This window comes from Anoplopoma fimbria, chromosome 15, assembly GCF_027596085.1.
Source record: "Anoplopoma fimbria isolate UVic2021 breed Golden Eagle Sablefish chromosome 15, Afim_UVic_2022, whole genome shotgun sequence".
Taxonomy (NCBI): domain Eukaryota; kingdom Metazoa; phylum Chordata; class Actinopteri; order Perciformes; family Anoplopomatidae; genus Anoplopoma; species Anoplopoma fimbria.
In genome coordinates this window covers 5,998,264-6,025,881 of record NC_072463.1, presented here as the reverse complement: position 1 = coordinate 6,025,881, position 27,618 = coordinate 5,998,264, and the positions used below count along the sequence as shown (strand labels likewise).

Here is a 27,618-nt window from a genome sequence, read left to right as displayed (position 1 = left end):
AAAAACAGTATGTTTGAAAAATCAACCATTCCTTGTCCAATTTCAACAGATCTTGTTGCAAAAACAGACATTCATGCAAACACTGAAAGTCTCTATCAGCAGTGGATGTAAATATTAGCACAGCATGTTTATTCAGCAACTTGGTAGAAAAGGTAGAAGTCTGCTTTCATGTTCCCTTAAAGCTTCCCTTCCCCCCCTTCTTCTTGATACTCTGTCCATCATCATTATTATTCCAACTGGAATCAACATCACATCTACGTGGCAGCCAAAGAGGTGGTACGAGTGCCTTTTAAAAGACCATTGTGCTTTTCTCCCCCTGACAGCAGTAGCACTGTCTTGACCACCATGAATGAAAAAAAAAAAAAAAAAAAACCCTGAGGGCTATTGACTGCAAGCAATGGAGCTTGTGCAAACAGCCAGCCGCTGGGATGCATAATAATGTGATGTTGCATAGACGCAGTACAGAAAGTAGCTCTCGGTTCTCCTAAAGCTCGATGTGCAAGTTTCATTTGTTTCTACAGATTATTTCACAAGATAAATGTCATAATTGTTCTAAATGACTCCAGGCTATGCAGCGTTGGTGTTGTATAACTTTATAGCACTTTACCCTACTCTCTGCACTTGTCTTGTCAAGTGTTGCTCCCTCTGTCAAACTATTTTTTTTTTTCTTCTCTTTAAATCTTTGTGTCTCCCACTCTTTGCTTCAGCCCCTCTCTGCAGTCAGACACACCATCCGCTCCACCAACAAACAAGCCAGAGCCGAGAGGACGCGCTCAGAGATAGACTGTAAGTAAACAAAAAGCCCAAACCCATCACCAAAATAAAAGGCCAACCCCCCTGCGATGAATCTATCCCGTCATTGGTCGGCATGTCAGTCAGCCTGGCTGTGTAGGTTGATGGAGGTCCGTCGGCTTGTCAGAGGGTCATCCCACTAATCCTGCAACTTTTCCAGACCACAGCATGTGGTAGTGTGTTTAAAAATAGCCTGGGGATTCACGGCAGAGAGAGTGGATGTCGTAGAGTCCATTAAGTCAACTGTCCCTCATTTTTATTTCAATGAATAATGTGAAATAGCTTGTCTGAAGGGGTCATAATGGTTTCTTCAGGAATTTGGTTCTCAGTCAACAAGTGTTGGTACTGAATTTGGCAGAGGATCAAGATGAATATTTTCAGTAAATATATTATTTTGCAACCCTTCAGGGAAGTTGTTGTGTGTCATTGTCGTCTCATCGTCAGTAGTTGTAGATAAAGTTGTTGTCTCTGTCATGTCGGAAGTGTGACTGTTTCTCATTTCATCATTTTTGGTTTGATGTGGTGAGATATGTGTGCCCTTGTTGGAGGCTTGTCGTATTTATCTGCAGCGATGCGTGCCGTGCCTCATTGTGTTTTGTGCTTGTTCGTACTGTGATTGTACCAGATGCACTTCCTGTTTAGCCGTATCTTTATTTCTCACAATTACATCTGACTTTCCCTCCTACATGAAGCAAACAATGGGAAAGACCAAGGAGGGCCATGCTCAAGTCCTAGCTTCACTGAGGGCCACAGGGGGCATGCAGGTCAGTGACAGTGTAGTGAGACAGTGTGTGTTTGCTTCATTCCCAAGACTCCCTGAGAATTAGGATAATGTCGTAGCACATAACAGAACACTCTGTTTGAGCTTTAAGTGGCACTAATGAGGTGAGTTGATCTGCATGTGGTGGCTACTTACAGTTCCTTCAAGCTTGAATAAAGTTTGGACGTTGTGATATCATGGCCCCGATGCAGACGAACTGAAATAATAATATCACATAGTAGATGATCAGATCCTAACAAGGAAGTAAACTCGTACGTCTCACCTGATTCCTCAACTTCACTTTCCCAAACGTATCGCCGTCTTTAAGTGACTCACATCCTCGCTGTTATCTGTATTTTAAATACTGCAGCACCTCCACATTATCAGCATACCTCAAGTAGAAAAACACACCAGGAAAGAAAAAAAAAATCTGTGGTCTGAATTCTTTGAATACAAAGTTTCTTTGTTAATGAGAAGCCGATTATGTGGGAGTATTTATTGGCAGGTTAGTTGATGGTAGATTTCTTTCACCTTCTTACCTACAGCAGGATCACGCCATGTTTATACTGGACACTAAACCAGTCTCTACTGGATCAACTGTTTGACAGAATGTGACCTCAAATCTAAACCAAGAGGAATCCGTTCCATGATTTATTTGTATTTCTTGCTCTCTCACCAATATGTCCCCAAAGTGAACAGATCTGGTTAGTCTCAAGTGTAATCCGTGTTTGTCTCTGGTCACCGACAAGTCTTCAGGCTCTAGACCAAATATTCACATAGTATCATAATAAATCAGTGGAGGAGCTCTGTGGTGTTTTGGCAGGTACATTGAAATGGAAGCAGTAGATCAGTTCTCCGTTCATTCCTTCTTACACGTGATTTTGAGTGTTTTTCTAAGGCTCCTTCTACTAATGCACTTGAGTACTACTCCCAAGGCTTTGTGTGTCTTGAAGTGTTGGGCACTGATGCCCTCTAGTGCCAAAGGTGTGTGCAAGAAAAAAACAAAACAAAACTGAACACATTTTTTGTCATTTACAGTTGACAAGCTCCAGTTTGAACCTCCTCTCCGGAAGGAAACCGAGGCTCATTCTGAAATGGTGATAATCATATTCAGTTTAATCAACTTCTCCAAAAAAACTACTTTCTGTTTCTGTTTGTTAACAGTTATTTTTTAAGTGCATGTAGAAAAAACAATATCTACAAATGAAAAGAAAAAAAGAAAACTTTTTAAAATTTCTATTTTTGTGCATGTGCGTTTCCACAGGATGTGAGTAAAGATAATGACTTCCCTTCCCCCTGGAGTCCCTTCGCAGAGGGAGGAATAACAACCAGGTAATCCATGGAGACTGTTGTCACGGGAACTGCTCCTGTTTATCCCTCCTCTCTCTTTCACTCTCTCTCTTGACCTGGCTTATATATTAGATGGATGCATCCCTAGATTCATCAAGAGAAAGGAAACCAATGCATTGTTGAAGTTTTGGTTTTTTTGGAATCTTTTAATGTTGAAAACAAAATGCAAGGATACACTTTAATAGTGCCAGTGTTGAGTAGCAACATATAGTTCTAGAAAGCACGACTTCTTCTGATGAAAAGACTGACTAAAGCATATTAGTTATGCTCTGTAATCTGAGTTTGAATTGATTTTCTTATTGATGCTCCTCACTGTCTGCTTGTTCACCAGAGCTAACCTCTGTCTGTGCATGAACTCACTCTCCCCGTCTCCAGTTTGAAATGTTGCTTTGGGCTGTAAGCTCCTTCTCACTTGTTCAATGTGCTTTGACTGTTTTTTCCTTCCACTTCTCTCTGTCCTGTTTTTGGCTCTCGGTCTCTCTCTCTCTCTCTCTCTCTCTCGTCTTGTCCCACGAAGAAGCCTCCTCAAAAGCGTTGAGGACGAATTGTTCCAACGGTAACACTAACACTGTGTGTGTGCTGTAGTATCCTACCTACGTCATCCACTCCACCCCTCGCTCGTTCCCTATTTTTTTGCAGTGACCCCCATCCATTCACAATGCGTGGTATAATGTGATATTAGCTGTAGATCCAAACTGTGCATAATGCTGCCTACATGAGTGTGAGACAACCAGGCAGGTAGAACAGTGTGATGTACAAAGAGACCGGGAAATATTGCAGCATTCAAACAAAAAGACTTGTTTGCTCAGATTTAACCCTGCATGGACAGGGCTGTACTATAATGTACCACCAAAGGACTTTGTAAAAGTTGCATTATTTTGTCTTGTCTCTAGTTTTATGGATAATATAGAGTCTGCATCTAAAATTCTTAATTTTTCAAACTATTGCCATAGTAAACATATTAAGGGATGACCGACCTCAGAGATTTTTGTTTGGAAGTGAAACTCTCTAGGGTTGGATCGAATACACCCAACTTAATTTCCTTAGAGTCATACTCACTTTATCTCTAAGGAGGGAGTTTACGTAAATATTTGCTCCATCAACACCTCTCCTGAGCTCCTGAGTCTTATTTTCCACACTGATCGCTGTGTTTGTTTCCTGCAGGGGACACATCGCCCATCTTCAAGATGCCTTTGAAGAGGTGGAGCTGTGAGTGATTTCATTACGTAAAGATTTACACACAGAAAATCGGTAACCCTTTCTTTAACGGCCATGTCTATAATGCATTATAGACATAATGTTAATAGCACTGTATAAATAAAGTTGGAAGCAGTCATGAATATTCATAAGGCCTTTTAACAATAATCATTACACACGATAAGGAATTTTATAATAACTTGTAAGGTATCGTATCACTTTTGGAAGTATCATAATTAATTGTAATTCCCATAGTTGTAATCAATTATAATTATATACTATATGCAGTATAATCATTTAACACATAAGTACGTTTGTAATGCATCATAGACATAGACGTTGCTACCAAAACTTTTATTGCTGTAGTTTACATCTTTCTAAAAAGAATCCCTCCATTTCAGGTCAACTCTCAAGCCAGGTGTTCCTCCTCCTCTGCCTCCGAAGGTGAGCCCCAAATAAATATATATTTATTTTTTTACTGTCTGGATTTTTCACAATAAGAATCCATGTTAGACCCGTATGTAGTGCTTTGCATTAACATCAAACTGTTTTTCCTCTCTCAGCCACGATTAGACAGCTCGTCAGAGGAGCTCGGCCTTAATGATGAGAGATCTCTGACGGTTCGGAGGTTCCCCAACTCTGAGAACGGACCGAGCCAGGTGGTCCGCATACAGAGCACACCTGAGCACCTGGGCAACAAGGTGGAGCACTCTCCTCCAGATTTCCTCTCCGTCAGCGTCAGCAGCCCCGGCCTTTTGTCTCATGCCTCTGATCCAGGTGAGTCTTAGGGTCTGAATTTACACATATTTATGCGCAATAACCTTGTTCATATGTCTTTTATTGGTGTTTTGAATCAAGCGGGTGTCTAAATGAGAACTTATTTCATTTATTACAAGCTCTCAGTAAATCTGAATGTAAAGGTAAGGGAGCCTGATGTATTTTGGGTATTTGATGGTAGGATTAAGAGTTATGCTACAAATATGATTTTCATCTATCTGCTCTCTCATGACAGATAATGATTCGGACGACAGTGCGGATGGAGGAAGTCCCAAGGGGCCACCCAACCGGCAGCACCGGAAGGAGAAAAAGGAATTCCCTGTGAGTCTGGAGATACTCCGCAATATATTACGTTGCAACATGTATTTTAATCACGACCAGCCACACTTCTAATCGTTAGTTTCATGGGGTTTTAGGAGTGAAATGTCATCCGTGGTTTCAGAGCCTATATTTTATATGTGGAGTGTCTCCAACTCGCTGGCTGGCCTCGCACTGAAACCTCAAATATGATGTTTTTCCCTTCGTCCGATCCAAACACTAACAGTTAAAGAGGCAATTTTGGCATCGGCTCATGTTGAACATTAATTCATTTTGACAGGACACGCACAAAAGAAAACACTCCATGTTGTTGTTTGTTCGGCTCATTGTTGAGGCTGAAGCTAAATTAAGCCGCTAAATTAAAAGTAATTGTTGCTGTGTCGTCTGTGTGTTTATCATCTACATTCTTTTTATTTTTGTTTTTTCATTTTGTCTCCTCTTCTCCTCGTTAGAAACCAGCCATCAACGGTCTTCCACCCACTCCTAAAGTTCTGGTGAGTGAATCCTCTTCGTGGTCCCTTGCAGCCTTCACTCTCCCCTGCTGGCCTGGTTTCATGGGCATTGTCATTAAACTCTTCTCTGAGCAGCTGCTGTACATTCTGTAGATATTTTGCGTCCACAGAGCTTTTTGCTTTGTGGTTGCTTCAGCTCAGCTCAGCTCAGCTCCAGCTCATTAAACCCTGGCTGACATTTCAGCGCTCCACTGATCCAGAGGCTGCCTGTTCTGAGCCATGTTGCTTTTTCTTTTTTCATTTCAGATGGGAGCCTGTTTCTCTAAAGTGTTTGATGGCTGTCCACTGAAAATCAACTGTGCCACATCATGGATTCATCCAGACACCAAAGGTACAGCTCCCTTTAACAAGTGTGGTACGCAAACATGTTTGAATTAGGCCAAAGCTTAATTAAAAAAACATGTTGTTTCTAATAGATCAATACCTAATCTTTGGGACGGAGGATGGAATCTATACGCTGAACCTTAATGAGCTGCATGAAGCCACAATGGAGCAGGTAACAGGATCTAGAATCAATCGTAAAACCAGGATTAGTTAAAAGAATTGCTGACTTTGTATAGGTGCTATATATTTTTCGCTAAGTAAATGTACTAGTTGTTAATAGGGCTTTTTTTAAACATGAAATGTAACCCCACAAAGTAATGTAGTTAGTAAATGATGCTCTCCTTGGCCTTTTTTAGGAAGTTGTTGCTAGCAGCAAGCCAGAAAAACTGCTCATACTAATGACCTCACTGTTCTATCCGTTCTTGACACATTAAAGCGGATGCTTGTGGTTTTAAAAGAGCTCCATATTCTTTGGATACAGAGATCTGCTCGCATCACAAAGTGCCTCCACTGTAACTACGTACAGCTGTGATTGGACAGTTGCTGTTGAGAGGAGGGGAGCGATCATTCAATTGATGTTCTTCCTCCTCGTCTCGCTCCCCTTGTTGAGAACTAATGTCCAACTATTTGGTGACTGTACCACTTTTGTTTTAATTCCTTATTTAGCTGTTCCCGAGGAAATGTACATGGCTGTACGTTATCAACAACAACCTGATGTCTTTATCTGGTAAGTGACGGACTCATTCCGGCCTCCTGCTTCACTGACCACTGTCATAACCTGCTGCCTCTTTGTTCTGTGTTACCCTGCTGCCCCTGCGGGCGAGACGGTCACTCCATATCTGCAGCCCTGAAATAACTGTTTCTTTTGTTCGACATCAGAGCCTCTATGAACTGTGTCCTTGTAGCACAGTGACTCATGAGTGACACATCTGGCTTTACAGCCTGTTCCACTCAGACATATTGGTCTCTGTAGTCTACCATGTATAAAAGCTACACTAGCAAGTATAGTTTGTTTCGTATATTCAAACAGACGTGTGATCTATCATTTGAAACCAAACCGTCTGTGTTTGGCTGTCCTAGTCGCTGAAGTCTTTTCAGCTTAACAGTTGAAGATGAGATTAGAAAGTTTTGGTTTTACCTTTGCCTCTTGGTATACTTAACCTCTGTTCTCTTCTCCTCTTCCCTTGGACACTGTCCATCCTCCTCCTCTCGCCTGGCTTGATTTGATATTCTACTAACTGACTTCATCAGAAGGTAAAATCATGCTTCACATCATCATCACACTTCAGTTTTTACCCCTGCTCACATCTAACCTTTCTACATGTGAAAGCTGCTTCATGGATCCAGAATGTGTGAAGGAAAATCAGAAATGATGTTTAAACTACGTGTAGAAAAGTTTACCCGTTTCTTGTCTGTCATTTAAAATGAGCATGTTTTAACTCCTAAATTACTGCTTCACTACTGACTGCTTTTCCTCATGAAGCTGACGATTGAATATTCTGTGTTCTGCTGCAGGAAAAACCTTCCAGCTGTACTCTCACAATCTCATCGGGCTGTTTGAGCAGCTGAAGAAGCCCGGCCTGGCTGCTCAGTTCCAGACTCATCGCTTCCCAGACAAAATCTTACCCAGGTGAGAACAACATGTCTCAGAGTTTATGGTCTGTTACCTAACATTCTCTCATAAGGTCACAACTCAGCTTTTTTAATAACTCCAAACATGTTGCCACACTCATGCCGTGCAGTCTTTTTGTTCATGATAAGCTGCTGCGGTGGTAGAACCACTGGCCGACTTCCCTGACTCTAGACGTCATCAGCTCTTTTAAATCACAACAACTTGACTGTTTTCTCTCCTCAGGAGGTTCGCCCTGACAACTAAGATCCCCGACACAAAGGGCTGTCACAAGTGCTGCATTGGTGAGTGGCCTTTGCCTCCCAACCACTCTGTTTTATTTACTCACCCTTTCATCATATTAAATTATGTCAATAAAAGAGGAACTTCTCTGTTCTGGGCATGTCGCCCTTTACACTGCTGCAGTGTTTTTCTTCTGTAAGCCCTTAGGCTTTTCATATTGTGCATTAAAGTGAGTGTGGTTTGAATATATTTAATTTTTTTAATATTATGAGTTTTTCTAGACCATTTTTTAAACCACATACTGTGATATAAACTGTTATAAACCTACGTAGCACAATCACAAGCACTTCTTGACAGTCTTCTCTATTTCACAGTGAGAAATCCATATACAGGCCACAAGTACTTGTGTGGAGCGCTGCAGTCTGGGATTGTCTTGTTGCAGTGGTATGAGCCCATGCAGAGGTTTATGCTTATCAAGGTAAGTTTGCTATTTTATTTTCTCATCTTAAACTTAAATTATCCTCCCAAAATTTCCCTAGTACAACTTTATGTTTTTACCCTAAGGTTGTTTTATGTAGCCTTCAGGAGCACATCTGTTTTGACATTGTAAAATCTAGCTGTGCATGGAAAGACTGAGCAGGATAACTTGAATGAGCTTCAAATGTCCACTGCTCCTGTTCTCTGAAACACAAATTATTCATGTTCCCAGGGATTTTTTTTAATAGACAAAATATTAAAATGCCACAAGCTTTACTCTCCAGCATAAAGCATCATTACAAATCAAAACATCATTGACATGAAACCCCCTGTGTTGGTGCTCTCTTTCTGCTGCAGCACTTCGACTTCCCTCTTCCCAGCCCACTGAAAGTGTTTGAGATGCTGGTGGTCCCGGAGCAGGAGTATCCTCTGGTGTGTGTGGCCATCAGCCAAGGCAGCGAGCCGGGACAGGTGGTCCGCTTCGAGACCATCAACCTAAACTCCTGCTCCTCCTGGTTCACAGAGATCGGAACAAGTAGGTCAACCATGTGCTCTGTTGTGGAGACAAAATCCCATGAGATCAATACAAAGACAGGTTGTCTATTGACAGGAGCCTTCACAGAATATAATGCAGCCTCACGTCTTTGTGGATTCATAAGTAGTGATGGGCTTTGTGCAGTTTGAACAACTAGTTTCATAACAAATGATGACGTGGCTTTCTGTTTACTCTCTAAAGGATGCTTCCTCTGCACATAAACAATACAAACAACCTTCTTAGTAAAGAGAAAACTAGTGAAAGACAGTGAAACGGGTTGATTAAAAGTAGTTGTACTAAACTGCAATGTGTAATTATAATACAGGTAATACAGTTATGAAGATGGTGCATCCAAGAACTCATTTTATATCAAACAGATATATATTTTTTGGATCACCTGTAAGAAATACTTTCTTTATGGTACGGTATTGATCAAGAACAGGATTATTAATCTTCCTTTCCTTCCCACAGCTCATCAGCAGGTGGATGCCATCCATGTCACCCAGCTGGAGAGAGACACAGTGTTGGTGTGTTTGGACCGTAAGTGCGATCTCTTTTCCTCAGCTTGCACCAGAATCTGTACAAGCAGCTTAAGTACGGTCCAAATCCAAGTATCTATGATCTGCAGCATTATTCATACAGTCTCTTATTTGTTTCTCCCCCAGAAAATTTGAAGATTGTTAATCTCCAGGGCAGACTGAAGTCCAACAAGAAGCTGGCATCTGAGCTCAGCTTTGATTTCTGTATCGGCTCTGTTGGTAAGCTTTCAGACAGAAGGTCTTGGATTTTACACTCTGTCTAAAGAAATAGAGCTACATATAATGTTTTTTTTATCCAGCAAAGTTGCATGTTACATTTAAAAAGGGCTTTGTGTAAACTCCAAATTAATTGCAATGTTCCTCTTAGTGAAGCTGGCTGTGTTTCAGTTGCTTCCTTGACCGTTGTGCGCTCACACATGGCCTCTTACCTTTCTCTTCTGACAGTGTGCCTTCAGGACAGCGTCCTGGCCTTCTGGAAACATGGCATGCAGGGAAAGAGCTTCAAGTCTAATGAGGTAAAAAAAAAAAAATTCACTCCATATAACAAATTAAGTCTCATTTTAATACTGTACCATTTTATTGTGTGTCTGTAGTCAAATATATTATTTTCACCTCTAAGCTTGTACAGCATTTCAGTCTTAAGGGGAGGAACCGCAGGTGAATAGGGTCAAATATTTAAACTAATAGATGGCACTGGGAAACTTCCCCCGTTGATTACTATAATTAAGACAAGTGTAATTTGTTCTACAAGTTTTAAGGAATTTTATGTTCACTTATTCAAATGAAGCATTATCTAGTTATAACTTTTGGTGAATTCAAGAACAGACAATGTAGTAAACAAAACACCTAAATGTGAATTCTGGATGTTTTGTTTCTACTAGTCTGAAAGAAGACATGTTATGGAAGCAAAATAGCCCAAAATCTCAAAATTTAACATTGCATGACAAACAAATTTCTTTACTGAAATATCCGTTTTAGTTTTCATGGGTTTCCAACGAATAAAGAGGAGAAACTGTTGTCACATCCCTGAATACAAGTGTGTTTGTTCAACACGTGAAAACACCTCTGAATCTGGTCTACAAAGACCCCGAGTGCTGGCCGTTTATATGCTGTAGGTGATCCCAGGAGATTAGAGCTCAGGCGAAGCCAGACAAAGTGTCTTTGTGTCGGGCCCAGGTAATGAATTTGTCCTCCTTTCAGGGAGGGATTTCTATGTTAACCTGATCACTGTGTGGCGCTCAGCAGCAGAATAAAAGTTCAAGAGATCGCGGGGAGGTGAAGCATTCTGTTTTTATGAAAAGTGATACGGGCTTATGAAAGCTGGCCGTGTCAGACGTGGTCCTGAGGCACTCGGGTGAAACAGAAGGGCCGTTTGCCGAGTCCGCGCCCAGCCCGGCTTAACGGTTCTCCCACAGCAAGGATTATTTTTTTTTTTTAAATGTCAGCTGCCATGCAAAATTCATGCTCAATCATAAACGAAACCCGTCACACGACAGGGAGCAGCACTAAATAATTCAGCCTTTGTCCCGTTATGATTCCTCTCAAAAGCGAAGGCATTCAGGGCGGGGAAAGGGGGGGGGGGGCCTGTGAGCCTGTTGATCCGTGCCCGCTTCGGTGGGTGCTCCTCTGAACACCCGAGACCTTGTTCTCGTTTAGACCTTAACAGATCAGATCTCTCCCGAGGCCAAGGACTTACACCTAGCAGGTGTCACACGCCGACTATCTCGCATCTGTCGACAAGTTATCATGACATGTCAACACGTGAGAGAGTGTTTTAAAGGCGCCCTTGTTCTCTACGCTGCAGAGTGTCGGGCTACATCTTGTGACTCAGACGAGTACGCTCGGGGATTGTACACAGTAAGACAGAGTCCCTAGAGACGGCACTCAGTTACCTGCAGTCTGTCTCAAAAAACATATAGACAGTTTGTTGTTGAAGACACAATAAGTGATCCCAATGTAAACAGTCACCCAACCACCAACATTCAAAACACAGGACGGGAACTCTCTGCCTCTGGAATGGATTCACAGGTCTTTCAATACACAGACTGACACAAAACAACAACTAGATAATAATAATAATAATGTTTTGGGATGCCAATAAAGGTTCATATCAGCAATGTTTGTTTGTTAGAAGCAGGACACCTTTACTAATTATAATCATCTTTTTATTTAGTTAAGATCAACTAAAATAATATATTACATTATCTTTATAGTTGAAAACACAGACTGGGTCTTAAGAATATGTTCACAGAAAATAACAACCTTAATTGCAAATGTTTATTTCACTCTTCTATATAGCCTAGTAAGTAGCGCATCGCTCTGGAACTGGGCAGACACCGTACGGATTAAGCTGAATTTTAATCCTGGATTGGTCACCCTAGACTCATTTTAGTGCAGTTTAAAGAGGACAACTTTCTGGTTGTGTGAATGATTAAACGCTGTTGGATGACAGGATATTTTTCTTGAAGGTCTGCTGTCTTGCAACTTCAGCGATTCCACAATTTAATTTCCCAAAATGCTGATGTCAAAAAACAAAAAATGATGAACTGAAGTCAGCTTTTACTATTTTACATGTTGAGGACCTCTTTGTCTGTAACTTCCCAGCTTTCTGCTGCTTTCTGCTTTCATAATACAATTGTACAAAGTAATGCAGCCTCGCTATTTTTGTAAATATGGTTGAGGGCGTGGTCATCTTGATTAAATAATCTTTATTAGAGTTGTCGGTGGGCACGTTTATAGTGTGAGGACCCACATTTGAACTTGTCTGTTGATCTGTACAGTGTGAGCATAGAAGTCATCTGTTTTGTCTCTGCAGAAAGGCCAACTAATAAGTGCAGTGTCAGTAAACATAATGTATAAGATTTAAATATTCACTCTTGTGGAGGTCTGTCTGTGGAAAACACGCTTGAGTAAAACAACACTTGTTGATTCATGCGTCTTAATCCCCCCCCTCGGCACCACCACTACGTCAGATTCTCAGAAAACCAGTTGTCAGTTCCACTCAGTTGTGTTTTTTTCATTCCCCAGGTGACCCAGGAGATTTGTGATCCAAGCAGAGTCTTCCGCCTCCTCGGATCTGACAGGTTGGTACAGAGATATTTCCATCTTGAGCTTCGTCAGTGCAGGCGAGCGATCAAACGCATCGAGTGGATGAGCACCACCAAAACCTCAAAGGACTTCTACAACACTCCACCTCATAAACAAACAGGATTACAGATAGCGTCACACTCTACCTCCTCTCTTACTCTGTTTTATCTGTCTTTTCATCAATACCACTGTTGGTATAATTTATCAGCCCCCATGAGCTCCATAATATTAGCTGCTCATGTCATGGCCGTACTCCCTCAGGTCTTATTACCTGGAAACCACCAAACAACTGGCTCACCTGCTGTGTTGTGAGCCCACAGCTCTCATCACCTGCTGCCTCCGGTGCTTCTCTCACTCTGCTGGTCTCTACCTGCCTCTCATCGCCCCATTTTCTCTTTTGAATTCTCTTCATCTGGTCTTGTTCTTAGGTTTTACTTTCAGATGTCTGTAAACCCAACTGTCCCTGAATGCACCACTGACATCATCCTTTAATGTCCTCTCTCTCTCTCTCTCTCTCTCTCTCTCTCTCTCTCTCTCTGTTTCATGTTTGCTGCTTCAGTAGCTCTGGTGGCTGAAACCTGAAGGCCAAGTTAAATGTTAGACACCTCACTAACAGTCACATCCCTGTTTATACGTTTAAGATACCCCAATCAATTGTTGCAAGTATTTTCAGACCAGGAATTCTAAAATCAATAATGTAAAAGAGAGAAAAGCAGAAAGTTATTACACTTTTAAAAGCTGGAACCAGACAGTCTTTTGAAGTTTTGCTTGTTAAATTACTTGAGCAGTTATCAACAATAAGAACATAATAATTATAATCAATATAATGATAAATTACTAAGATTCCCTGAAGTCCAATTAGATGTCATCAAATTAGTTTCGTCTGACCAATAGTCCAAAACCCTGAGTTAAACAGTTAACCATCACACAAGATGAAGCAAAACAACCAATCTTCACACCACAGAAGCTTGAACTTTACTCTACATCCACTGATGCAGGGCTGCAACTGACGATTACCTTCTTTCTCGATTAATCAGATGGTTACACTCTTAATTAATAGATCAATGGTCAAAACAGACGAGCAGTAAATCCTCACATTTGAGAAACCAGGACCAACTTTCTGCTTTAAAAGAAATGGCTTAAATGATTTAACCACTACAGAATAGTTGCAGATAAAGTTTCTATTAACCGAGTAATTGTTCCAGCTCTTGACTGATGTCATGACGGTTGGTTTGAGCTACGGACACTGTAGGATGTGATTTAGCTGCCCAGCTCACACACACACACACACACACACACACACACACACACACACACACACACACACACACACACACACACACACACACACACACACACACACACACACACACACACACACACACACACACACACGCTCAGTGGTTGATGACTCCTGATGAAGCCAGCCTGCCTGTGGCGCCGGAGCACCCCCCCCATGTTTTATTCACCGCCGCCCGGGCACTGCCAGCCTGGTTTGAGTGTCTCTCCGTGCCTCTGTAATTTCATCTGATGGAACCGACAGTATGGACTGCAGCTTCCCTGCTCAGCTGTCACGGCAACGTGGCATCTGAAAATGCAGCCGCTGACGTCCTGATCCGACTGTGACAGTTTGATCAGGACGGTTAACGTGCCGTTTATCATGACCTGTCGGTACGCTGTCCTCTGAGTAGATCGATACCGATAACATGAGGCTTTGAGTTTTGTCATTGGTTGTTAATGCAGCTTAATTTGCAGCAATTCTTTCTCTATTCACTAAAAGTGAGCTTTACATTTCATTGACAAAAGTCAGTTTTCTAACCTCATAGTTGTTTCTCAACATCTGTCATTCCTGGAGAGACAAGTCTTGTTTTATTTGGCAATCAGTCTAATCTTTAAAGGATAAAACTCTGATAAATTGTTTTCCATTAATTAGCAAACAAAGTCACATTGACATAATATTCAGCATGTCAGGTGAAAAAAACAACTTTCTACTATCCTAAAAGTTATGGTATGGTATGAAAACGGTCCCTAGTAAAGATATAGTTTGACACTTAAGAGAATATGCTTATTCTCTGTCTCACGGACTGTAAGATTAAATGATTGATACCAAATTATACAATATTATATATCGTTATATTACTGTTTGATCTGTAGAAACACCAAAGTGTAAAAGTTTTAAGCAGTTTTAAAATACTGGTTGTTACATTTGAACAAAACAATGCTAACTGTTTCCACCTGTTTCCAGTCTTTATGCTAAGCTAACCGTCTGCTCGGTTCCATACTTTCAGCACACGTATGACTGGTATCAATCTTCTCATTGAACTCTCAGCAAGAATACAAATAATTTTATTTCCCTTGAAGCATTTCTTAATGTGATTTATAGTAAATGATGAAACACTTCACCTTACTTGTTACAATAAACTTAAGTTACAGCTTTAGTTTTACGTTCCACACGGTACCACGGACGCCATCATTAAGTGTTTTTGTGTGATGTTCTGTTCTGTTTTTTGCAGGGTGGTGGTTTTGCAGAGCCGACCCACAGACAACCCGACGGCCCTGAGCAACCTCTACATTTTAGCCGGTCATGAGAACAGTTACTGAGCCTCCCCCGCAGGAGAAAAGTGGATACGATGCCTCCGTTTTTATTTGGGAGAAAACTCCAGACCTTCACCTCAGGTTCTGTGTCGAGGGAAACGCCTGGTTTTAAAACAGCTATCGGGAGCTTTTTGTTACTGATCACGGGATCGACAGGTCAGTAAAAAAAGAGGAGCCTCTTCAGTCTGGATTCATGAGTAGCCTTACACCAGCAACACGTTCACCACAAACGACAAGGAAACCATTATGAGCAGAAAGAGGAGAGCCAATAAAAGCTGTAATGGACATTTTGTTACTTAGCAATTTTTCTCACTTTTCCGTACTGTGGACTGAGTTACAAACACGTTATCTAGAGGTATTATTGACAAAAGTGCCATTAAAATTCACAAGAATTTGTGATTGTATTAGCAAAACCAGTGGGAGATTTATTGTGTTATTGTCTGTAACATGTCACTCATTAATCACCACCAGTAGGCTAGAGAGGAGATTGTACAAGCTCTGTAGTCAAACTAAAAGCTCAGTTTAAACAGAAACCCAAGAGCATTGTGGGTTATTTAAGCAATATTTATTAACCTCATGTTAAGTAGGGTATGTTTGATTTACAGGCCGTTTTAGCAGGCAGTGACAGCGCAGTCCTGCTGTGTGACGATTAACTACCTAGTGAAGCTTTGGGTTATTTTTTACTGCTCTGTAATATAAGTCGCATCTCTCCCGCTCTGCTGCAGTTTTTAGAAGTTGGATATAATGTACATTTTTGTTTTCTTTACCTTCCTCTTTTATAGACCTTTTACTTCTCATTATTTGCACCATGTAAGCACTTTTGTACATTTTTTTATTTAAAAATAAAATGACAAAATGAGGGACAATGCTAGGTTTTGCTAACATCTTTGCATTCCCTTCGCAAAATGTTTAATGTATGCTGTTTTTTTTGTAATAAAAAAAGCTGTTGTTAACAAGATGACATGAATGGACTCTGGTTTATTTCTGTGGTTTGTTTTGTGAGATTGGATTGATGCAACAGAGCTGATGAGTGATGAGAGGAACGGAGGATTACAGGTGAGTATTTGTTTCCATTATTTCACCGTTTAGTCTGCCATTCCTCTGACATCACCATCCTTCACTAATTAGTCTCAGTGCAACAGGACAACATGATACGTTTACATTTAACTCGTCAAATGATGTCAGAATTTGGTTGTCTTGGTCATCACCAAATACATGAAATGGACTCGAGTGAAAGAAAATAAATCCTAGAATGATAAATCTGCAGCATAAACTCATCTACTACAATCTTTAATTGAGCAGGTTTTTTAAGGACAGGAGCATCACTGAGTTCCCCTCTGAGAGTAGAAAGTTGTTACCTGTGTGGGTGTTTCCCCTGATTTTAATTGACTGGAGGAGGCTGTCAATTACCGGCTTCTATTTTTAAAAACATCTCTGACACTCAGTTTTTCAGGTGTGAAAATCTACAAATCTATAATAAAAAATTAAAAAATAACAACATGCTTTCCCCATTTCGTTAGTGGAGGTGGAGTCAGTCAGCTGTTCCTATGGGAACTGAGGTGGAAAAGTGAAAAATTAGTCAATTTGAGTCAGAGGACAGTACCGGATGTTAGGTGATTTCACCTTCACAATAAGATCAAGGAACAAAACTGCCAGGTTTGCTCAAATGGAGATTATTCACAAAAAGCAGATGATCATGTGGTTACACTATTTATACTAAGTTTTCTTATTTTGTTTTTTTATTGTCTCTTATCATTTGTTTTGGTATCTGTTATATGGTGTATTTTTACATTTCATTTCAATATAACATGCTTTAACACTAAAGCCTTAACAAGCAGTTATCTACTTTGGGTATTTTAAAGCTTCTGAACTGCCCTGGTTGTGAGCTGAATTATATATATTATATTTAAAATAATAACTTGTGGGTTGAAAAGAACAACAGTGGTGGAAAGTAACAAAATACATTCACTCAACTATTGTTCGTATGTACAACTATGAGGTACTTGCACCTTACTTGAGTATACATTTTCTGCTTCATTATTTTGTACTCGTACTACTCTATTTGAGAGGCAAATATTTAACTTTTCACTCCACAACAAATATCTGATAACTGTTTCATTTTAAGATTGAGATTTATTATACAGGTTGTAATGAAATAAATAGGGTTAATAAAATACAACTTTATTGATTCCTGAGTGACAAATTCACAAGCTACCAAGCCGCATGTAGAAATTAGTTTAAAATAATCAAATAATTAAAACTAGTTCCACAGTTAACCAGCTGCACATTTATGCACCAGTGACTGTCATCCAGCCAATACTTTTCTACTTTTACTTAAATTGACTTTTTTGAAAGCAGGACTTTTACTTGCATCACAATACTTATACTTTTAAGTCAAATATCTGAGTACTGCAGAACAACAAAAAACACATTTGATAGTTGATTAGCTTGGCTCAGGTCGCATACACTACATTTAAACTCTTTAAGCAGGTTATCACCCACAAGTCAAGGAACCAAAGAAGGTGATGAAACTTCATTTTGTGTTTTATTTTGAAGGGCAAAGCCAGATATTGTAGTTAGTTATATGCGCTTGACTCTTTAAAAGCTGAAGCTCCTTGTGTCTGCAGGGACAGTTGATCTGTGGTCGTCCAGCTCTGCGTGTGTGGGAGAAGCTTCTGACTGAAGAACATCTGAGAACATTTCCACTGAAAGTAAGTAAGTAACAGGAAGTGCTTTTACTGAAATATGACTTATATAAATATTGAAATGTGACCACTTTTATGATCATCTAGTTTGATGGGGAAACTTTGCTCATGCTGCAGGATGATAGTAACTATTTTTTCATCACAAACAAACATCCAGTGTCATTTACAAACCTGCAGCCTGAGCTGTTCATTCATGCTTTTTTATTTTTTTTTATAATATTTAATGTTCACATAAGTGCAGCACTTTGATTTTATTCCCCTGGCTGTTCACTTGCTCTCTGTGTTATTTGTTTTTGCTCTTTATCCCCCTCAGGGAAATGACTCAATATACTTTGCATTGCAAATGTTTTCGTAATGCAGTCTTGGCTGTGGGCAGACAGGTGTAATGTTGCCTCTAAGCAATTAAATCTATTTACTGGAGGCGGTTTAGGAGGTTAATCTGAACATTTTGATCCCCATATCCAAGATCTTATACACTGAATGTATTTATAGTTTTGATTAAATTAGTAAATGCATCTAAACATCTTTGTGTTTTTAAGTTAAATTCAGATAATAATGCATGACATGTTTTTGTGCCATCAGCTCTGTTTTTCATCATAATGATGCAGAGATCAATCAAAATGTCTTGATATCACAACATTAAAAGCCACAAAAAAATACATAAATCTATTTAATGTTTAAGTGAAGCATTATTGTATCTTTTCCAGAAAATGCCCAACCCTCATACGACCCAGTTTGGATGCTTATTATGGATGTATTCCAGCTTTAATTGAGTGAACTATTCATAAAAGCACCAGGTGGTCTCTCTTCTTCTCTGCATCCTTGCTGATGAACCTCCCTGTGTCTCTTCTCGCCCTCTTTAAAGGCTGCACAGACAGTCCTGCCTCTTTGGATCCTCCTGGAAAAAAACTATATATTTACCTTCGGATGTCTGCTGGTGCAGCCTAAAGGATGGAGAAGTACGAGAAGATTGGAAAGATCGGAGAAGGCTCCTACGGTGTCGTCTTCAAGTGCAGAAACAAAGACACGGGGCAGATCGTCGCCATCAAGAAGTTTGTGGAGTCAGAGGACGATCCCATCATCAAGAAGATCGCTCTGAGGGAGATCAGGATGCTGAAGGTGACGGCACATTAATATCTTTAACATCCTCCTGGTATTCTCACAAAAACCTTGACTGACATTCAAACTGATGAAGCAGCAATCCAGGTTTACCGGTCTATGCAAGCGCATTTCTGCCAGGAAAGGTTTATTTAAGATAAAATGCTCAATATTTGTTACAATTATAATATAAAAAAAAGTCAAAGATTTAGATTTAGTAAGTTAAACTTTGAGAAAGTACATTCAAATTTTGGGAGAAAATAAATGCTGTGATATAGAAAGTCAAAATATTGACATACTAAGTAGAACATAATGAAATGGTGAGCAAACTTTTGGTTTATCAAGTTAAAACTATGATATAATGAATCTGAATTATGAGATTAAAAAATAAAGTAAAAGCGATGAAATACTAAGTCAAACTTTGTCTAATCGCAAAGTCGCAACTAGCTTTTTATTCATTTTTTTCCTTTTCCTGGCTTCAAAACAATTTCTTATCATACTTTAAATGAATGCAAACTAGTCCAAATATAAACTGTAACACAAATGTGTTATTATACTAAATCATATCACATCTGTATTTATCAAAGAAGCTAACCTTTAACTTTTTAAGCCTTTATTCTTTGTTGTTGTCAGAGTTCTGTCTATTATTATTTTTATTCATATACTACTTTATATTCTACCCTGGAAATACAATGAATTATAACGAACAGTGAAACTAAAACCCATTAAAGTTTATGGTGCAATACATCATTTTGACATTTTTTATATTTGACCTTTTAAAGATGCAAATCCTGTTTATAGTGTCTTCGTTCTCAGCCAACAGCCAGCAGGAGTGACAGCATGCAGTTAATTCTGCAGACAGAGGGGAAGCGTTTTTGTAGCTGCTGCACAGAGAAAAGAGCAGCGTTCAAAAGAGGTTTAGAGGGTCGTAATCAAATGAAGCAAAAGCTCTGCAGGGTCCGGACCGACTGAAGCACTTAAATTAAGATGTGAAATGTCTGTTAAATTTAACAGGAAATGAAGAATTGAAAAGATTTAATCAACAGGTTAGCACACTTGTTCTGGTTTGTCCAAGTGTGTTTTTAGCTGTTTGGCTATAAAATGCAGGTTTAGACTTTGGATGCAAGATACATTTTCATGTCAATTAATTCATCTTAAATCAGTAAATGATTAGAGATTAAATCAACTTGGAAAAAAAACAACAGAAACTCAATTTATTCATCTTAAATCATTAAGTGATAAGAGACTTAATCAGCTTGGAAATAAACAACAGAAACATCAGTGACAGTTAGTTCTTAGACTCTTTTTCTTTCTTTTTTTGGCAAGTTTTGTTTCAACCAAAGCCTAAAAGCTGTCTGTTTTAATGTTGCATAATGATTATCAAAGATGCACTGGTACAATTGTTGGTGGTTTAATTAGTCATGCGTTGGGTGGGAGTGTTAGTGGCCTGCTGGACACCAGGAGCTCATAAATAGGACAGGATGGAGACAGGTTGTCAGGGGCAACAGCATGTTTATTACCATCTGTTCAGAGTTTACTGTGTTTGATAAGAGCAAACCAGAGATGGGGCAGTTCTCTAACCAGCAGGCTTTACTGGTTTAATGGTTTTTATTTGAGTGTATTTGAGTTTCCGTTACTGTTATTCTCTGATACTTTACTGAGACGTCTTCTTCTGCGTTTCGTTTCTCTGCAGCAACTGAAACACGCCAACCTGGTGAATCTGATCGAGGTGTTTCGGCGTAAACGGAAGCTCCACCTCGTGTTCGAGTACTGCGACCACACGGTCCTCAACGAGCTGGACCGACATCCCAGAGGGTGGGTGTGTCTCTAGGAGTAAAAGTATTCAGATCTTTTACTAGTACCACATTGTAGAAACACTGTGTTACAAGTAAAAACACATTCAAAATTTGACGTAAGTAAAACAATAAAGGTCTTTGCATAAAATATATTTAAAGTACAAAAGTAAAAGCTAAACATTTTAGCTCTATTGATTCTATGTGCGGAAATTTACATTTGTAAAGCAACTAAAGCTGTGAAATATATGTAGTGTAAGTACAATATGAAGAAGAACATGCATGAGAAAACAATACTCAAGTACCTCAAAGGTGTACTTTAGTACAGTACTTATACTTAGGTACATTCTACCACCGGAGAGTAATATCCTGTCACACTTTCTATGAACACCCATATCTGTAATGCATCATAAACACACTTATGAAGCATGATATACATATTCAAAATGCTTTATAACAATAATCATAACCAGTTCAAAGCTTTTTATGATGACTTATAAGGTTGAGTATCATAATACTTCATAATTCCTGATAGGTCACTGACATTTGTTTCAAGGATCATAGTGTATTATGATTATCATAGTTGTCACACATAATTACTTTAAAATGCATTCTAATTCTCTTATAATGTGAATATTCTAAGTGGTCATCATGTGTACAAGTGAAGAAAGGAAATTTCTGAGGCACAGGCAGATTTAATACATTACAAGCTGGTTATAAGTCTATAAGTGTTCATTATTTTCTTAAAGTGAAGTGAAAAACAAATCATTAAATCTACGCATCAACAACAACAAAAACAACAACACACAAACCATATAAAAGTGCATAACCAGCAATAATTAAGTATCATGATACTTGACCTTATAAATCATTATAAAATGCTTTAAAATGTGTTATGATTACTGTTATAAAGCATTATGAATATTTATGAGTGCTTATAACTATAATTAAACAGTGCTATAAGCAGATTTTAACACATTACATGTATGTTTATAATGCATTAGTCACAGAAAGTGTCAACAAATATTCTTACTAGTGTCATGATAATGTTTTAAAGCGCTCAGCTCCATCTGTAAAGCACTAAGAGCTTTAGAAGCTCGTATTAGTAATGCAATAAAAAGAACATATTTCTCTATTGCAGGACTTTTTCTTCTATGAAATGAGCACACAGCTCCGTCACACTGAGATAATGAGAGAATAAATCTGAGTAAGGCTGCTTTTGATTAAACAACGCGCTGTGTACTTTCTATTATCTCTACACTACATATACACCACACCGTACACGCTGCTTTGTCCGGCTCAGACGGGCACAACGCTCCTCTCCCTGGGACGCTGACCTGCTGGCTGTGGAATGTTTACAGTGATGCTCTCTCCCAGAATGCATTGCTGGCAGTGGGGCTGGCGAGACTCTTTAGGCCGGGGGCACATTTTACGCGGAGTGTTTTTGCTGTCTGGTTTGCCCCCCCGCTCTGGTCCTGGCCTGCAGCCTCCTGGACACAGAGGGTTCAAAAGAAGAGACAACAAAGTAGGGGAGAAAAGGGGGCGGAGTTTGTCGTTAATTGCCGGTCACAAGGCTCGATTTAGCCATTTCCCCGGCAACACTGATGGATGACGGTCCCCGAACCAACAAAGGCTCAGTGTTGAGCAGTGGTAACAGGACGGCTCACTGTCCTCCTCAGAGACGTCTGAGGGAGGACAGATGTCTGAACAACTAGAGATGACAGCAAGAGTAGACTGAAAACGCTCTGTAACGAACCAAGAGCAAAGTTATGTTTTCATCCATGCTTCTGTTATTAGATTAATAATCTCATATATGTCAAGGTTCCTCAAACTCAAACAAACTAATTGTTAGATTTAAGGACAGTAACGTTGTTCTATTCGTCAGTCCCGACTGAAATATCTCAACGAATATTGAATCTATTGCCATGAAACTTTTGTTCAGACAATCATGTTCCCCAGAAGATAAATCCCACTGACCCTCGGTGACCCTCTGTTTTTTCCTCTTGCGTCACCATAATGTTCACATCTGTGTTTTTGTTAGTGGAACTCAACATCTATTTTATGGAATACCTTGAAGTTTGATGCAGACATTATGTTCATCCTCAGGATGGATTGTTAGAAATTTGGTGATCCTCTGACTTTTTCTTCTGCTCTATCATCAGGTCAAAATGACATTACTATTGTCCAATAGTTTGGTTTATGATCCTCAGCTGTAGGTTAATGGTGTTAAGTGCTTATTAGCAAACTGAGATGAAGACGCTAAGCATTACCTGCTAAGTATCAGCATGTTAGCATTGTCTCTGCTAGTATATTAGCACTCTGATGTTAGCATTTAGCTCAAAGTTGTTAATCATTTCAATTACTTGAAATTCTCATTAGCTCTAGTAAGTAATAATCTAGTAATTGTCTATATTTCCCACTCATTCATCCTTCCACAAGACCCACTAACTGGACATTCTGGAGCTTTCAGCCACATTTCATGGCCTTCATCAACAGGTGGTGTCTGCTCAGCTGAGGAGAATAATCAGTTGTTACTTGGTCGGTTAAGCTACCATTTCCAACGTCAATACTGAACCTTTGGACTCAAGTTTGAACCGATTGTTTTCTATTGATCAGTTAAGCGATTAATCGACTAATCAGCCGAACATGTTGACTTCCTTCTTGTCTTCCAGAGTGCCGGAGCACCTTGTAAAGAGTATAACGTGGCAGACACTTCAAGCTGTCAACTTCTGTCACAAACAAAATGTGAGTATCTTGACTCATTCCCGTCCCTGTCTCTCAATGAAGCTTAGAGTTTGTGTTCCAGTTGTCAAAGCTTTCCCCTTCAGCTTGTTTTTGAATTCCTCTGGTCTCCTCCCACCAAACCCTTCTGCTTTATGGCTCTCTTTATAACAAGAATTCCTTCCCCTTGGCTGAGCAGCAGTTAATGTATCACCTAGACACAACAAATGCTACAGGGGCCCCGTTTAACAGCACTGTCTCTCTCTCTTCTTTTTACTGTTTCTCTCACAAGGCCCCCTTTTTTTTTATTCTACACATCTCACAAGTATCCGAGCTCTCAGTTTAGTGATTGAATCTGACCGTGTCTGTTCCTGCAGTGCATTCACAGAGACGTCAAGCCGGAAAATATTCTCATCACCAAACACCAAGTCATCAAGCTCTGTGACTTTGGGTTTGCACGGATTCTCAGTAAGTTTTTAAGACTCACTCAGCTTTTGCAAACAGTGCCACCTGGTGGACACTTACATGTGGCATTCATTAGTGCTGGCTGCGTAGTATTTAAAGCCTCAGTCAGTAAATGCTGTTTGTTCTAGGTGTGCAAGTGCAAAAGTTGAACTCTACTACAGCAGCACTAAATAATCAATGTTTTAAAACTCAGAAATAGTTTCTTGTTTGGGTAGAAATGTCTCAGTCTGGACCAAACATTTTGTTCACTGTATACAGATGGAGTCTCAGAGTGACGTATTGATTTATTAAATACATTTTCTAATTTATAAAAGTGAATGATTATTATTTGTGTATCATTCATAAATAAAAAAAATAATAGAAAGGTTTCTCAAACTCAAAGTCTCGTTACAATTGGATAACTCTCTCAGATGAAAGTTAAGAACCAGATAGATTAGAGATTAGTTGTTTTTTAACCTGGAGTCAGAATATTTATCTCCCCAAGATACATCTGAGCGGTCACAAGATGATTAAAACATTGGAAGGAAGAAAAAACATTTTTTTTTTTCTGCTCTTTCTTTTTCTAGGAAATCTGTATATTGAGCCAGATAAAAATATTGAAATGTAACGATTTGCAAAGGGCAAATTACAGCTGATTAGTATCATATGCACCCTGATAGAAGGATTCATTTTGCTAAAGAGTTTGCGAGCCATTTATTTAGAATAAATTGGACATTAATATGATATTGATCATTAATAGTGGAAACAGAATATGTACAAAGGATTCACAGTGTTATTTAATAGTTGTTATCATTGTATGAGAGGCTATGCTGACATAAAAACCAGTATATTAGACTAATCTTTATTTCTTCAACACAAAAGTAAACAGAGTACTTATGTCATAGATAAATAGTTGGTCAGGTCATTACACATCTCTCCCTTATGTCATGTGTGTCTGTGTTTCCTGCCTCCAGCTGGTCCATGTGACTACTACACGGACTACGTGGCGACTCGTTGGTACCGCGCCCCGGAGCTGCTGGTGGGAGACACTCAGTACGGCCCTCCGGTGGACGTCTGGGCCATCGGCTGTGTGTTCTCCGAGCTGCTGTCCGGGATGCCACTGTGGCCCGGCAAGTCTGACATGGATCAGCTGTACCTGATCAGAAAGACTCTCGGTAAATCAAGAAAAAGAAAATGCTGCTGTTCTGAAACCTGCAAATACAAACTGTACAGTGAGAAATATTTAAGGATGAAAACAATAATACCAAGATATAAAGGATGTATAATGACAACAATGTCATTTATTGTCTTTTATTGGAACTTAAGTGTTTTTAAAGGATGAAAAATAGTTCTCAGACAGTTTACATAATTAAAAAAAACAATATTAAACATAAAAACATTGAGCATTATAATAATTTACTGTATTTACACATTGCTCTTTGCAATCAATCAAATACAAAACATAAAGCATCCAATTTATCACTAATCAAGGGTTAACAGATACATTAGAGATGTACATTTTAAAATATTTAATACAGATTATCAGGATATAAATTGTCACATATGTGAGAATTAAAGATGATAGAGCAAGAAAAACATCTTTCCACTGTCCTGAAATTCTTGAGACATTTATGGTGGAAGTTGGAAATGTTTCCCAGGACAGGAAGAAATTGTAAAATATCTACAAACTTTTGAACAAATGATAACACAGAGCTTGAATACATCCACTGGAGTAATTTGAGACCTATTATGTCTATCTTTTTTGTCCTCTGCAGGAGATCTGATCCCTCGACACCAGCAGGTCTTCAGCAACAACCAGTTCTTCTGTGGAGTTTCCATCCCAGAGCCACAGGAGATGGTGAGACACACAGATGTTCTCCATCTGCCGACATAAACTGATCTTCATTAGCTGTATTCTGATGGTTCTTTATGTAAATTTGGTATTCAGGGAGTTTTTTCAAGGACACAATGGTTAAATAATCAAATAGTCGGTTGAGGGATCACAAGAAAAATGTGAACATAAACTTATTCAAAGCAGTGCAAAACTGAATCTTTGTCCTTTTTTCTTTCTGCAGGAAGCTTTGGAGCAGAAATATCCAAATCTCTCACATCAAGCTCTGAGTCTCATGAAGGTAATGATGTCACGACTGCAGTATTATAATCTAGTTCATGTTTTTTAGCCTGCTTTAATACATTCAATTTCTATTTATTTACACATTCAAATCCAGTTTACTGTGTGAAGACATGTATGTCAAAGAAAGTCTTACTTACATTTTGAAACGCTTTCATTCATTCATGTGACAACGAATCAGAAACTATGTGTTCTTTGTTGCTCTTGTTGGTGGTTTTAATGGTTTTGATGGTTTAGGGCTGTCTGAGGATGGACCCGTCCGAGCGGCTGACCTGTGAGCAGCTCCTCCAGCATCCGTACTTCGACAGCCTGCGAGAAAAGAGCTCCAGCACCTCTCGAGAGCAGGACCGCTCCAGCAACAAGAGGACACGTTTACCTCGCAAACACCTTCCTCCCGGGGTCAGTAAGCCTTCTGTACCGAGAGTAACGATCCGACCTAGAACACCAATGAGCTGATATATTCAGGGCTGCTGTCAGTGTTTGAAATACTGCAGTCTATTGTAAAAATCTGCAAGCAAAATTGTGTTTTCTCTGAAAGAAAATTCTGGGATAAGCAATGGAGTTATATGTACATTTGTAAGTAAAAAAGGAAAGAAAATGTTATGTATGATAAGCTAAAATTTATTTACCCACAAAATTCAAATTCTAAAAAATTTAAATTATGGAATTTACTTTATTGGCAGATTATCTTGTAATGATAGAAGTTAGAAAAGTAGGATTATTTTTACCAATATGAATAATAATAATAATACATTAAGAGTCTCTAAAAACTCTAAGAAAAAGCACTACAACAGTGCAGTGCTACTTATTGTGTACTTTGAATGTAGGCCCTATTTAACCTAGCTGATGGACTAGAATTTAACATTTTCCCAACTTTAAGCTGTTTAAGTAAGATGTGTCGTTGTAAAATACATTATATGAATGAATGAAACTACTTCTGGAGCAGCATTCTCCCAATAAGTGTCTTAAAATTATCAAATTGAAGAAAGTCTCCAATACATGTCTCAATTAAGTTACATTTTACAACCAGAAGGAACATGATACATTCACTAGATCTCAAATAATTGTCCATCTTCTCTCAAAATGCTCTGAAAACCGTCCCTGACACTGTATTTATTTTCCCTCTTTGCAGTATTTGCCTCAGCTGACAGGCAGCAGCATCTTCCCAGTTTTGGACAATAAGAAATACTACAACAACCTGCGCAAATTCAACTATCATCTACCGAACATCTAGACCGGAGCTGGATCAAACCCTCCCAACACCGTCGATGAGCAGCGTTTCCTGAAAACTCCACCTTCTGGTAGCACCTTGTTTTTTAAGGAGAGGATTCAACCACTTTTTTTAACGTTTTTGTTAATCACGTCGGGTGTGTCGGGTGTCTCTTGATACTGATGTCAGTCTATGCACTATTCCCCAACATGTGGACTCGACACATGTTGGTTTATGTATGTTGCCTACGTTTCAAGCTGATTTTATAAAGACAAGGAGCGGTGTGCTCTGCTCGTAGTCTCTTAGTAGACTGAAGGTAAAACTACGACGTACTGCCTTTCCTGGTTTGCCAAATGTATTTTTTATATAACAACGGACTATTTAAAGAAGAGTGACATGTT

The 27,618-nt window shown here is 39.3% G+C and overlaps 2 protein-coding genes across 5 annotated transcripts in view; both read left to right on the top strand.

Annotated features, from left to right (window-relative positions):
• map4k5 (mitogen-activated protein kinase kinase kinase kinase 5) overlaps positions 1–16,071 on the top strand; it is a 30,433-nt gene extending 14,362 nt beyond the window's left edge. For 2 of the 3 annotated variants that reach the window (XM_054613473.1, XM_054613472.1), the window contains exons 14-34: positions 708–786; positions 1,485–1,556; positions 2,591–2,649; positions 2,817–2,884; positions 4,067–4,111; positions 4,501–4,543; positions 4,663–4,876; positions 5,112–5,197; positions 5,647–5,688; positions 5,953–6,037; positions 6,123–6,202; positions 6,697–6,757; positions 7,546–7,660; positions 7,886–7,944; positions 8,257–8,360; positions 8,717–8,894; positions 9,366–9,434; positions 9,560–9,652; positions 9,878–9,948; positions 12,461–12,516; positions 15,034–16,071. In XM_054613473.1, the coding sequence (XP_054469448.1) occupies positions 708–786; positions 1,485–1,556; positions 2,591–2,649; positions 2,817–2,884; positions 4,067–4,111; positions 4,501–4,543; positions 4,663–4,876; positions 5,112–5,197; positions 5,647–5,688; positions 5,953–6,037; positions 6,123–6,202; positions 6,697–6,757; positions 7,546–7,660; positions 7,886–7,944; positions 8,257–8,360; positions 8,717–8,894; positions 9,366–9,434; positions 9,560–9,652; positions 9,878–9,948; positions 12,461–12,516; positions 15,034–15,121 (1,767 nt within the window). In that variant the 3' untranslated portion in view covers positions 15,122–16,071. The remainder of the gene's footprint in view (positions 1–707; positions 787–1,484; positions 1,557–2,590; positions 2,650–2,816; positions 2,885–4,066; positions 4,112–4,500; positions 4,544–4,662; positions 4,877–5,111; positions 5,198–5,646; positions 5,689–5,952; positions 6,038–6,122; positions 6,203–6,696; positions 6,758–7,545; positions 7,661–7,885; positions 7,945–8,256; positions 8,361–8,716; positions 8,895–9,365; positions 9,435–9,559; positions 9,653–9,877; positions 9,949–12,460; positions 12,517–15,033) is intronic. The other variant, XM_054613474.1, reaches the window with a different exon arrangement.
• A 42-nt stretch (positions 16,072–16,113) lies between these two features.
• On the top strand, positions 16,114–27,546 carry cdkl1 (cyclin-dependent kinase-like 1 (CDC2-related kinase)). 2 transcript variants are annotated; one of them, XM_054613504.1, is made up of 11 exons: positions 16,114–16,171; positions 17,743–17,830; positions 18,686–18,939; positions 20,612–20,733; positions 23,384–23,456; positions 23,810–23,900; positions 24,851–25,051; positions 25,652–25,734; positions 25,952–26,008; positions 26,245–26,406; positions 27,140–27,546. In XM_054613504.1, the coding sequence occupies exons 3-11, from the start codon at positions 18,772–18,774 to the stop codon at positions 27,239–27,241; spliced, it is 1,059 nt and encodes a 352-aa protein (XP_054469479.1). In that variant the 5' UTR covers positions 16,114–16,171; positions 17,743–17,830; positions 18,686–18,771; the 3' UTR covers positions 27,242–27,546. The 2 variants fall into 2 exon arrangements, with proteins under 2 accessions (XP_054469479.1, XP_054469480.1); XM_054613505.1 differs by lacking the exon at positions 16,114–16,171 and having other exon boundaries at positions 17,786–17,826.
• The last annotated feature ends 72 nt before the right edge of the window (positions 27,547–27,618 follow it).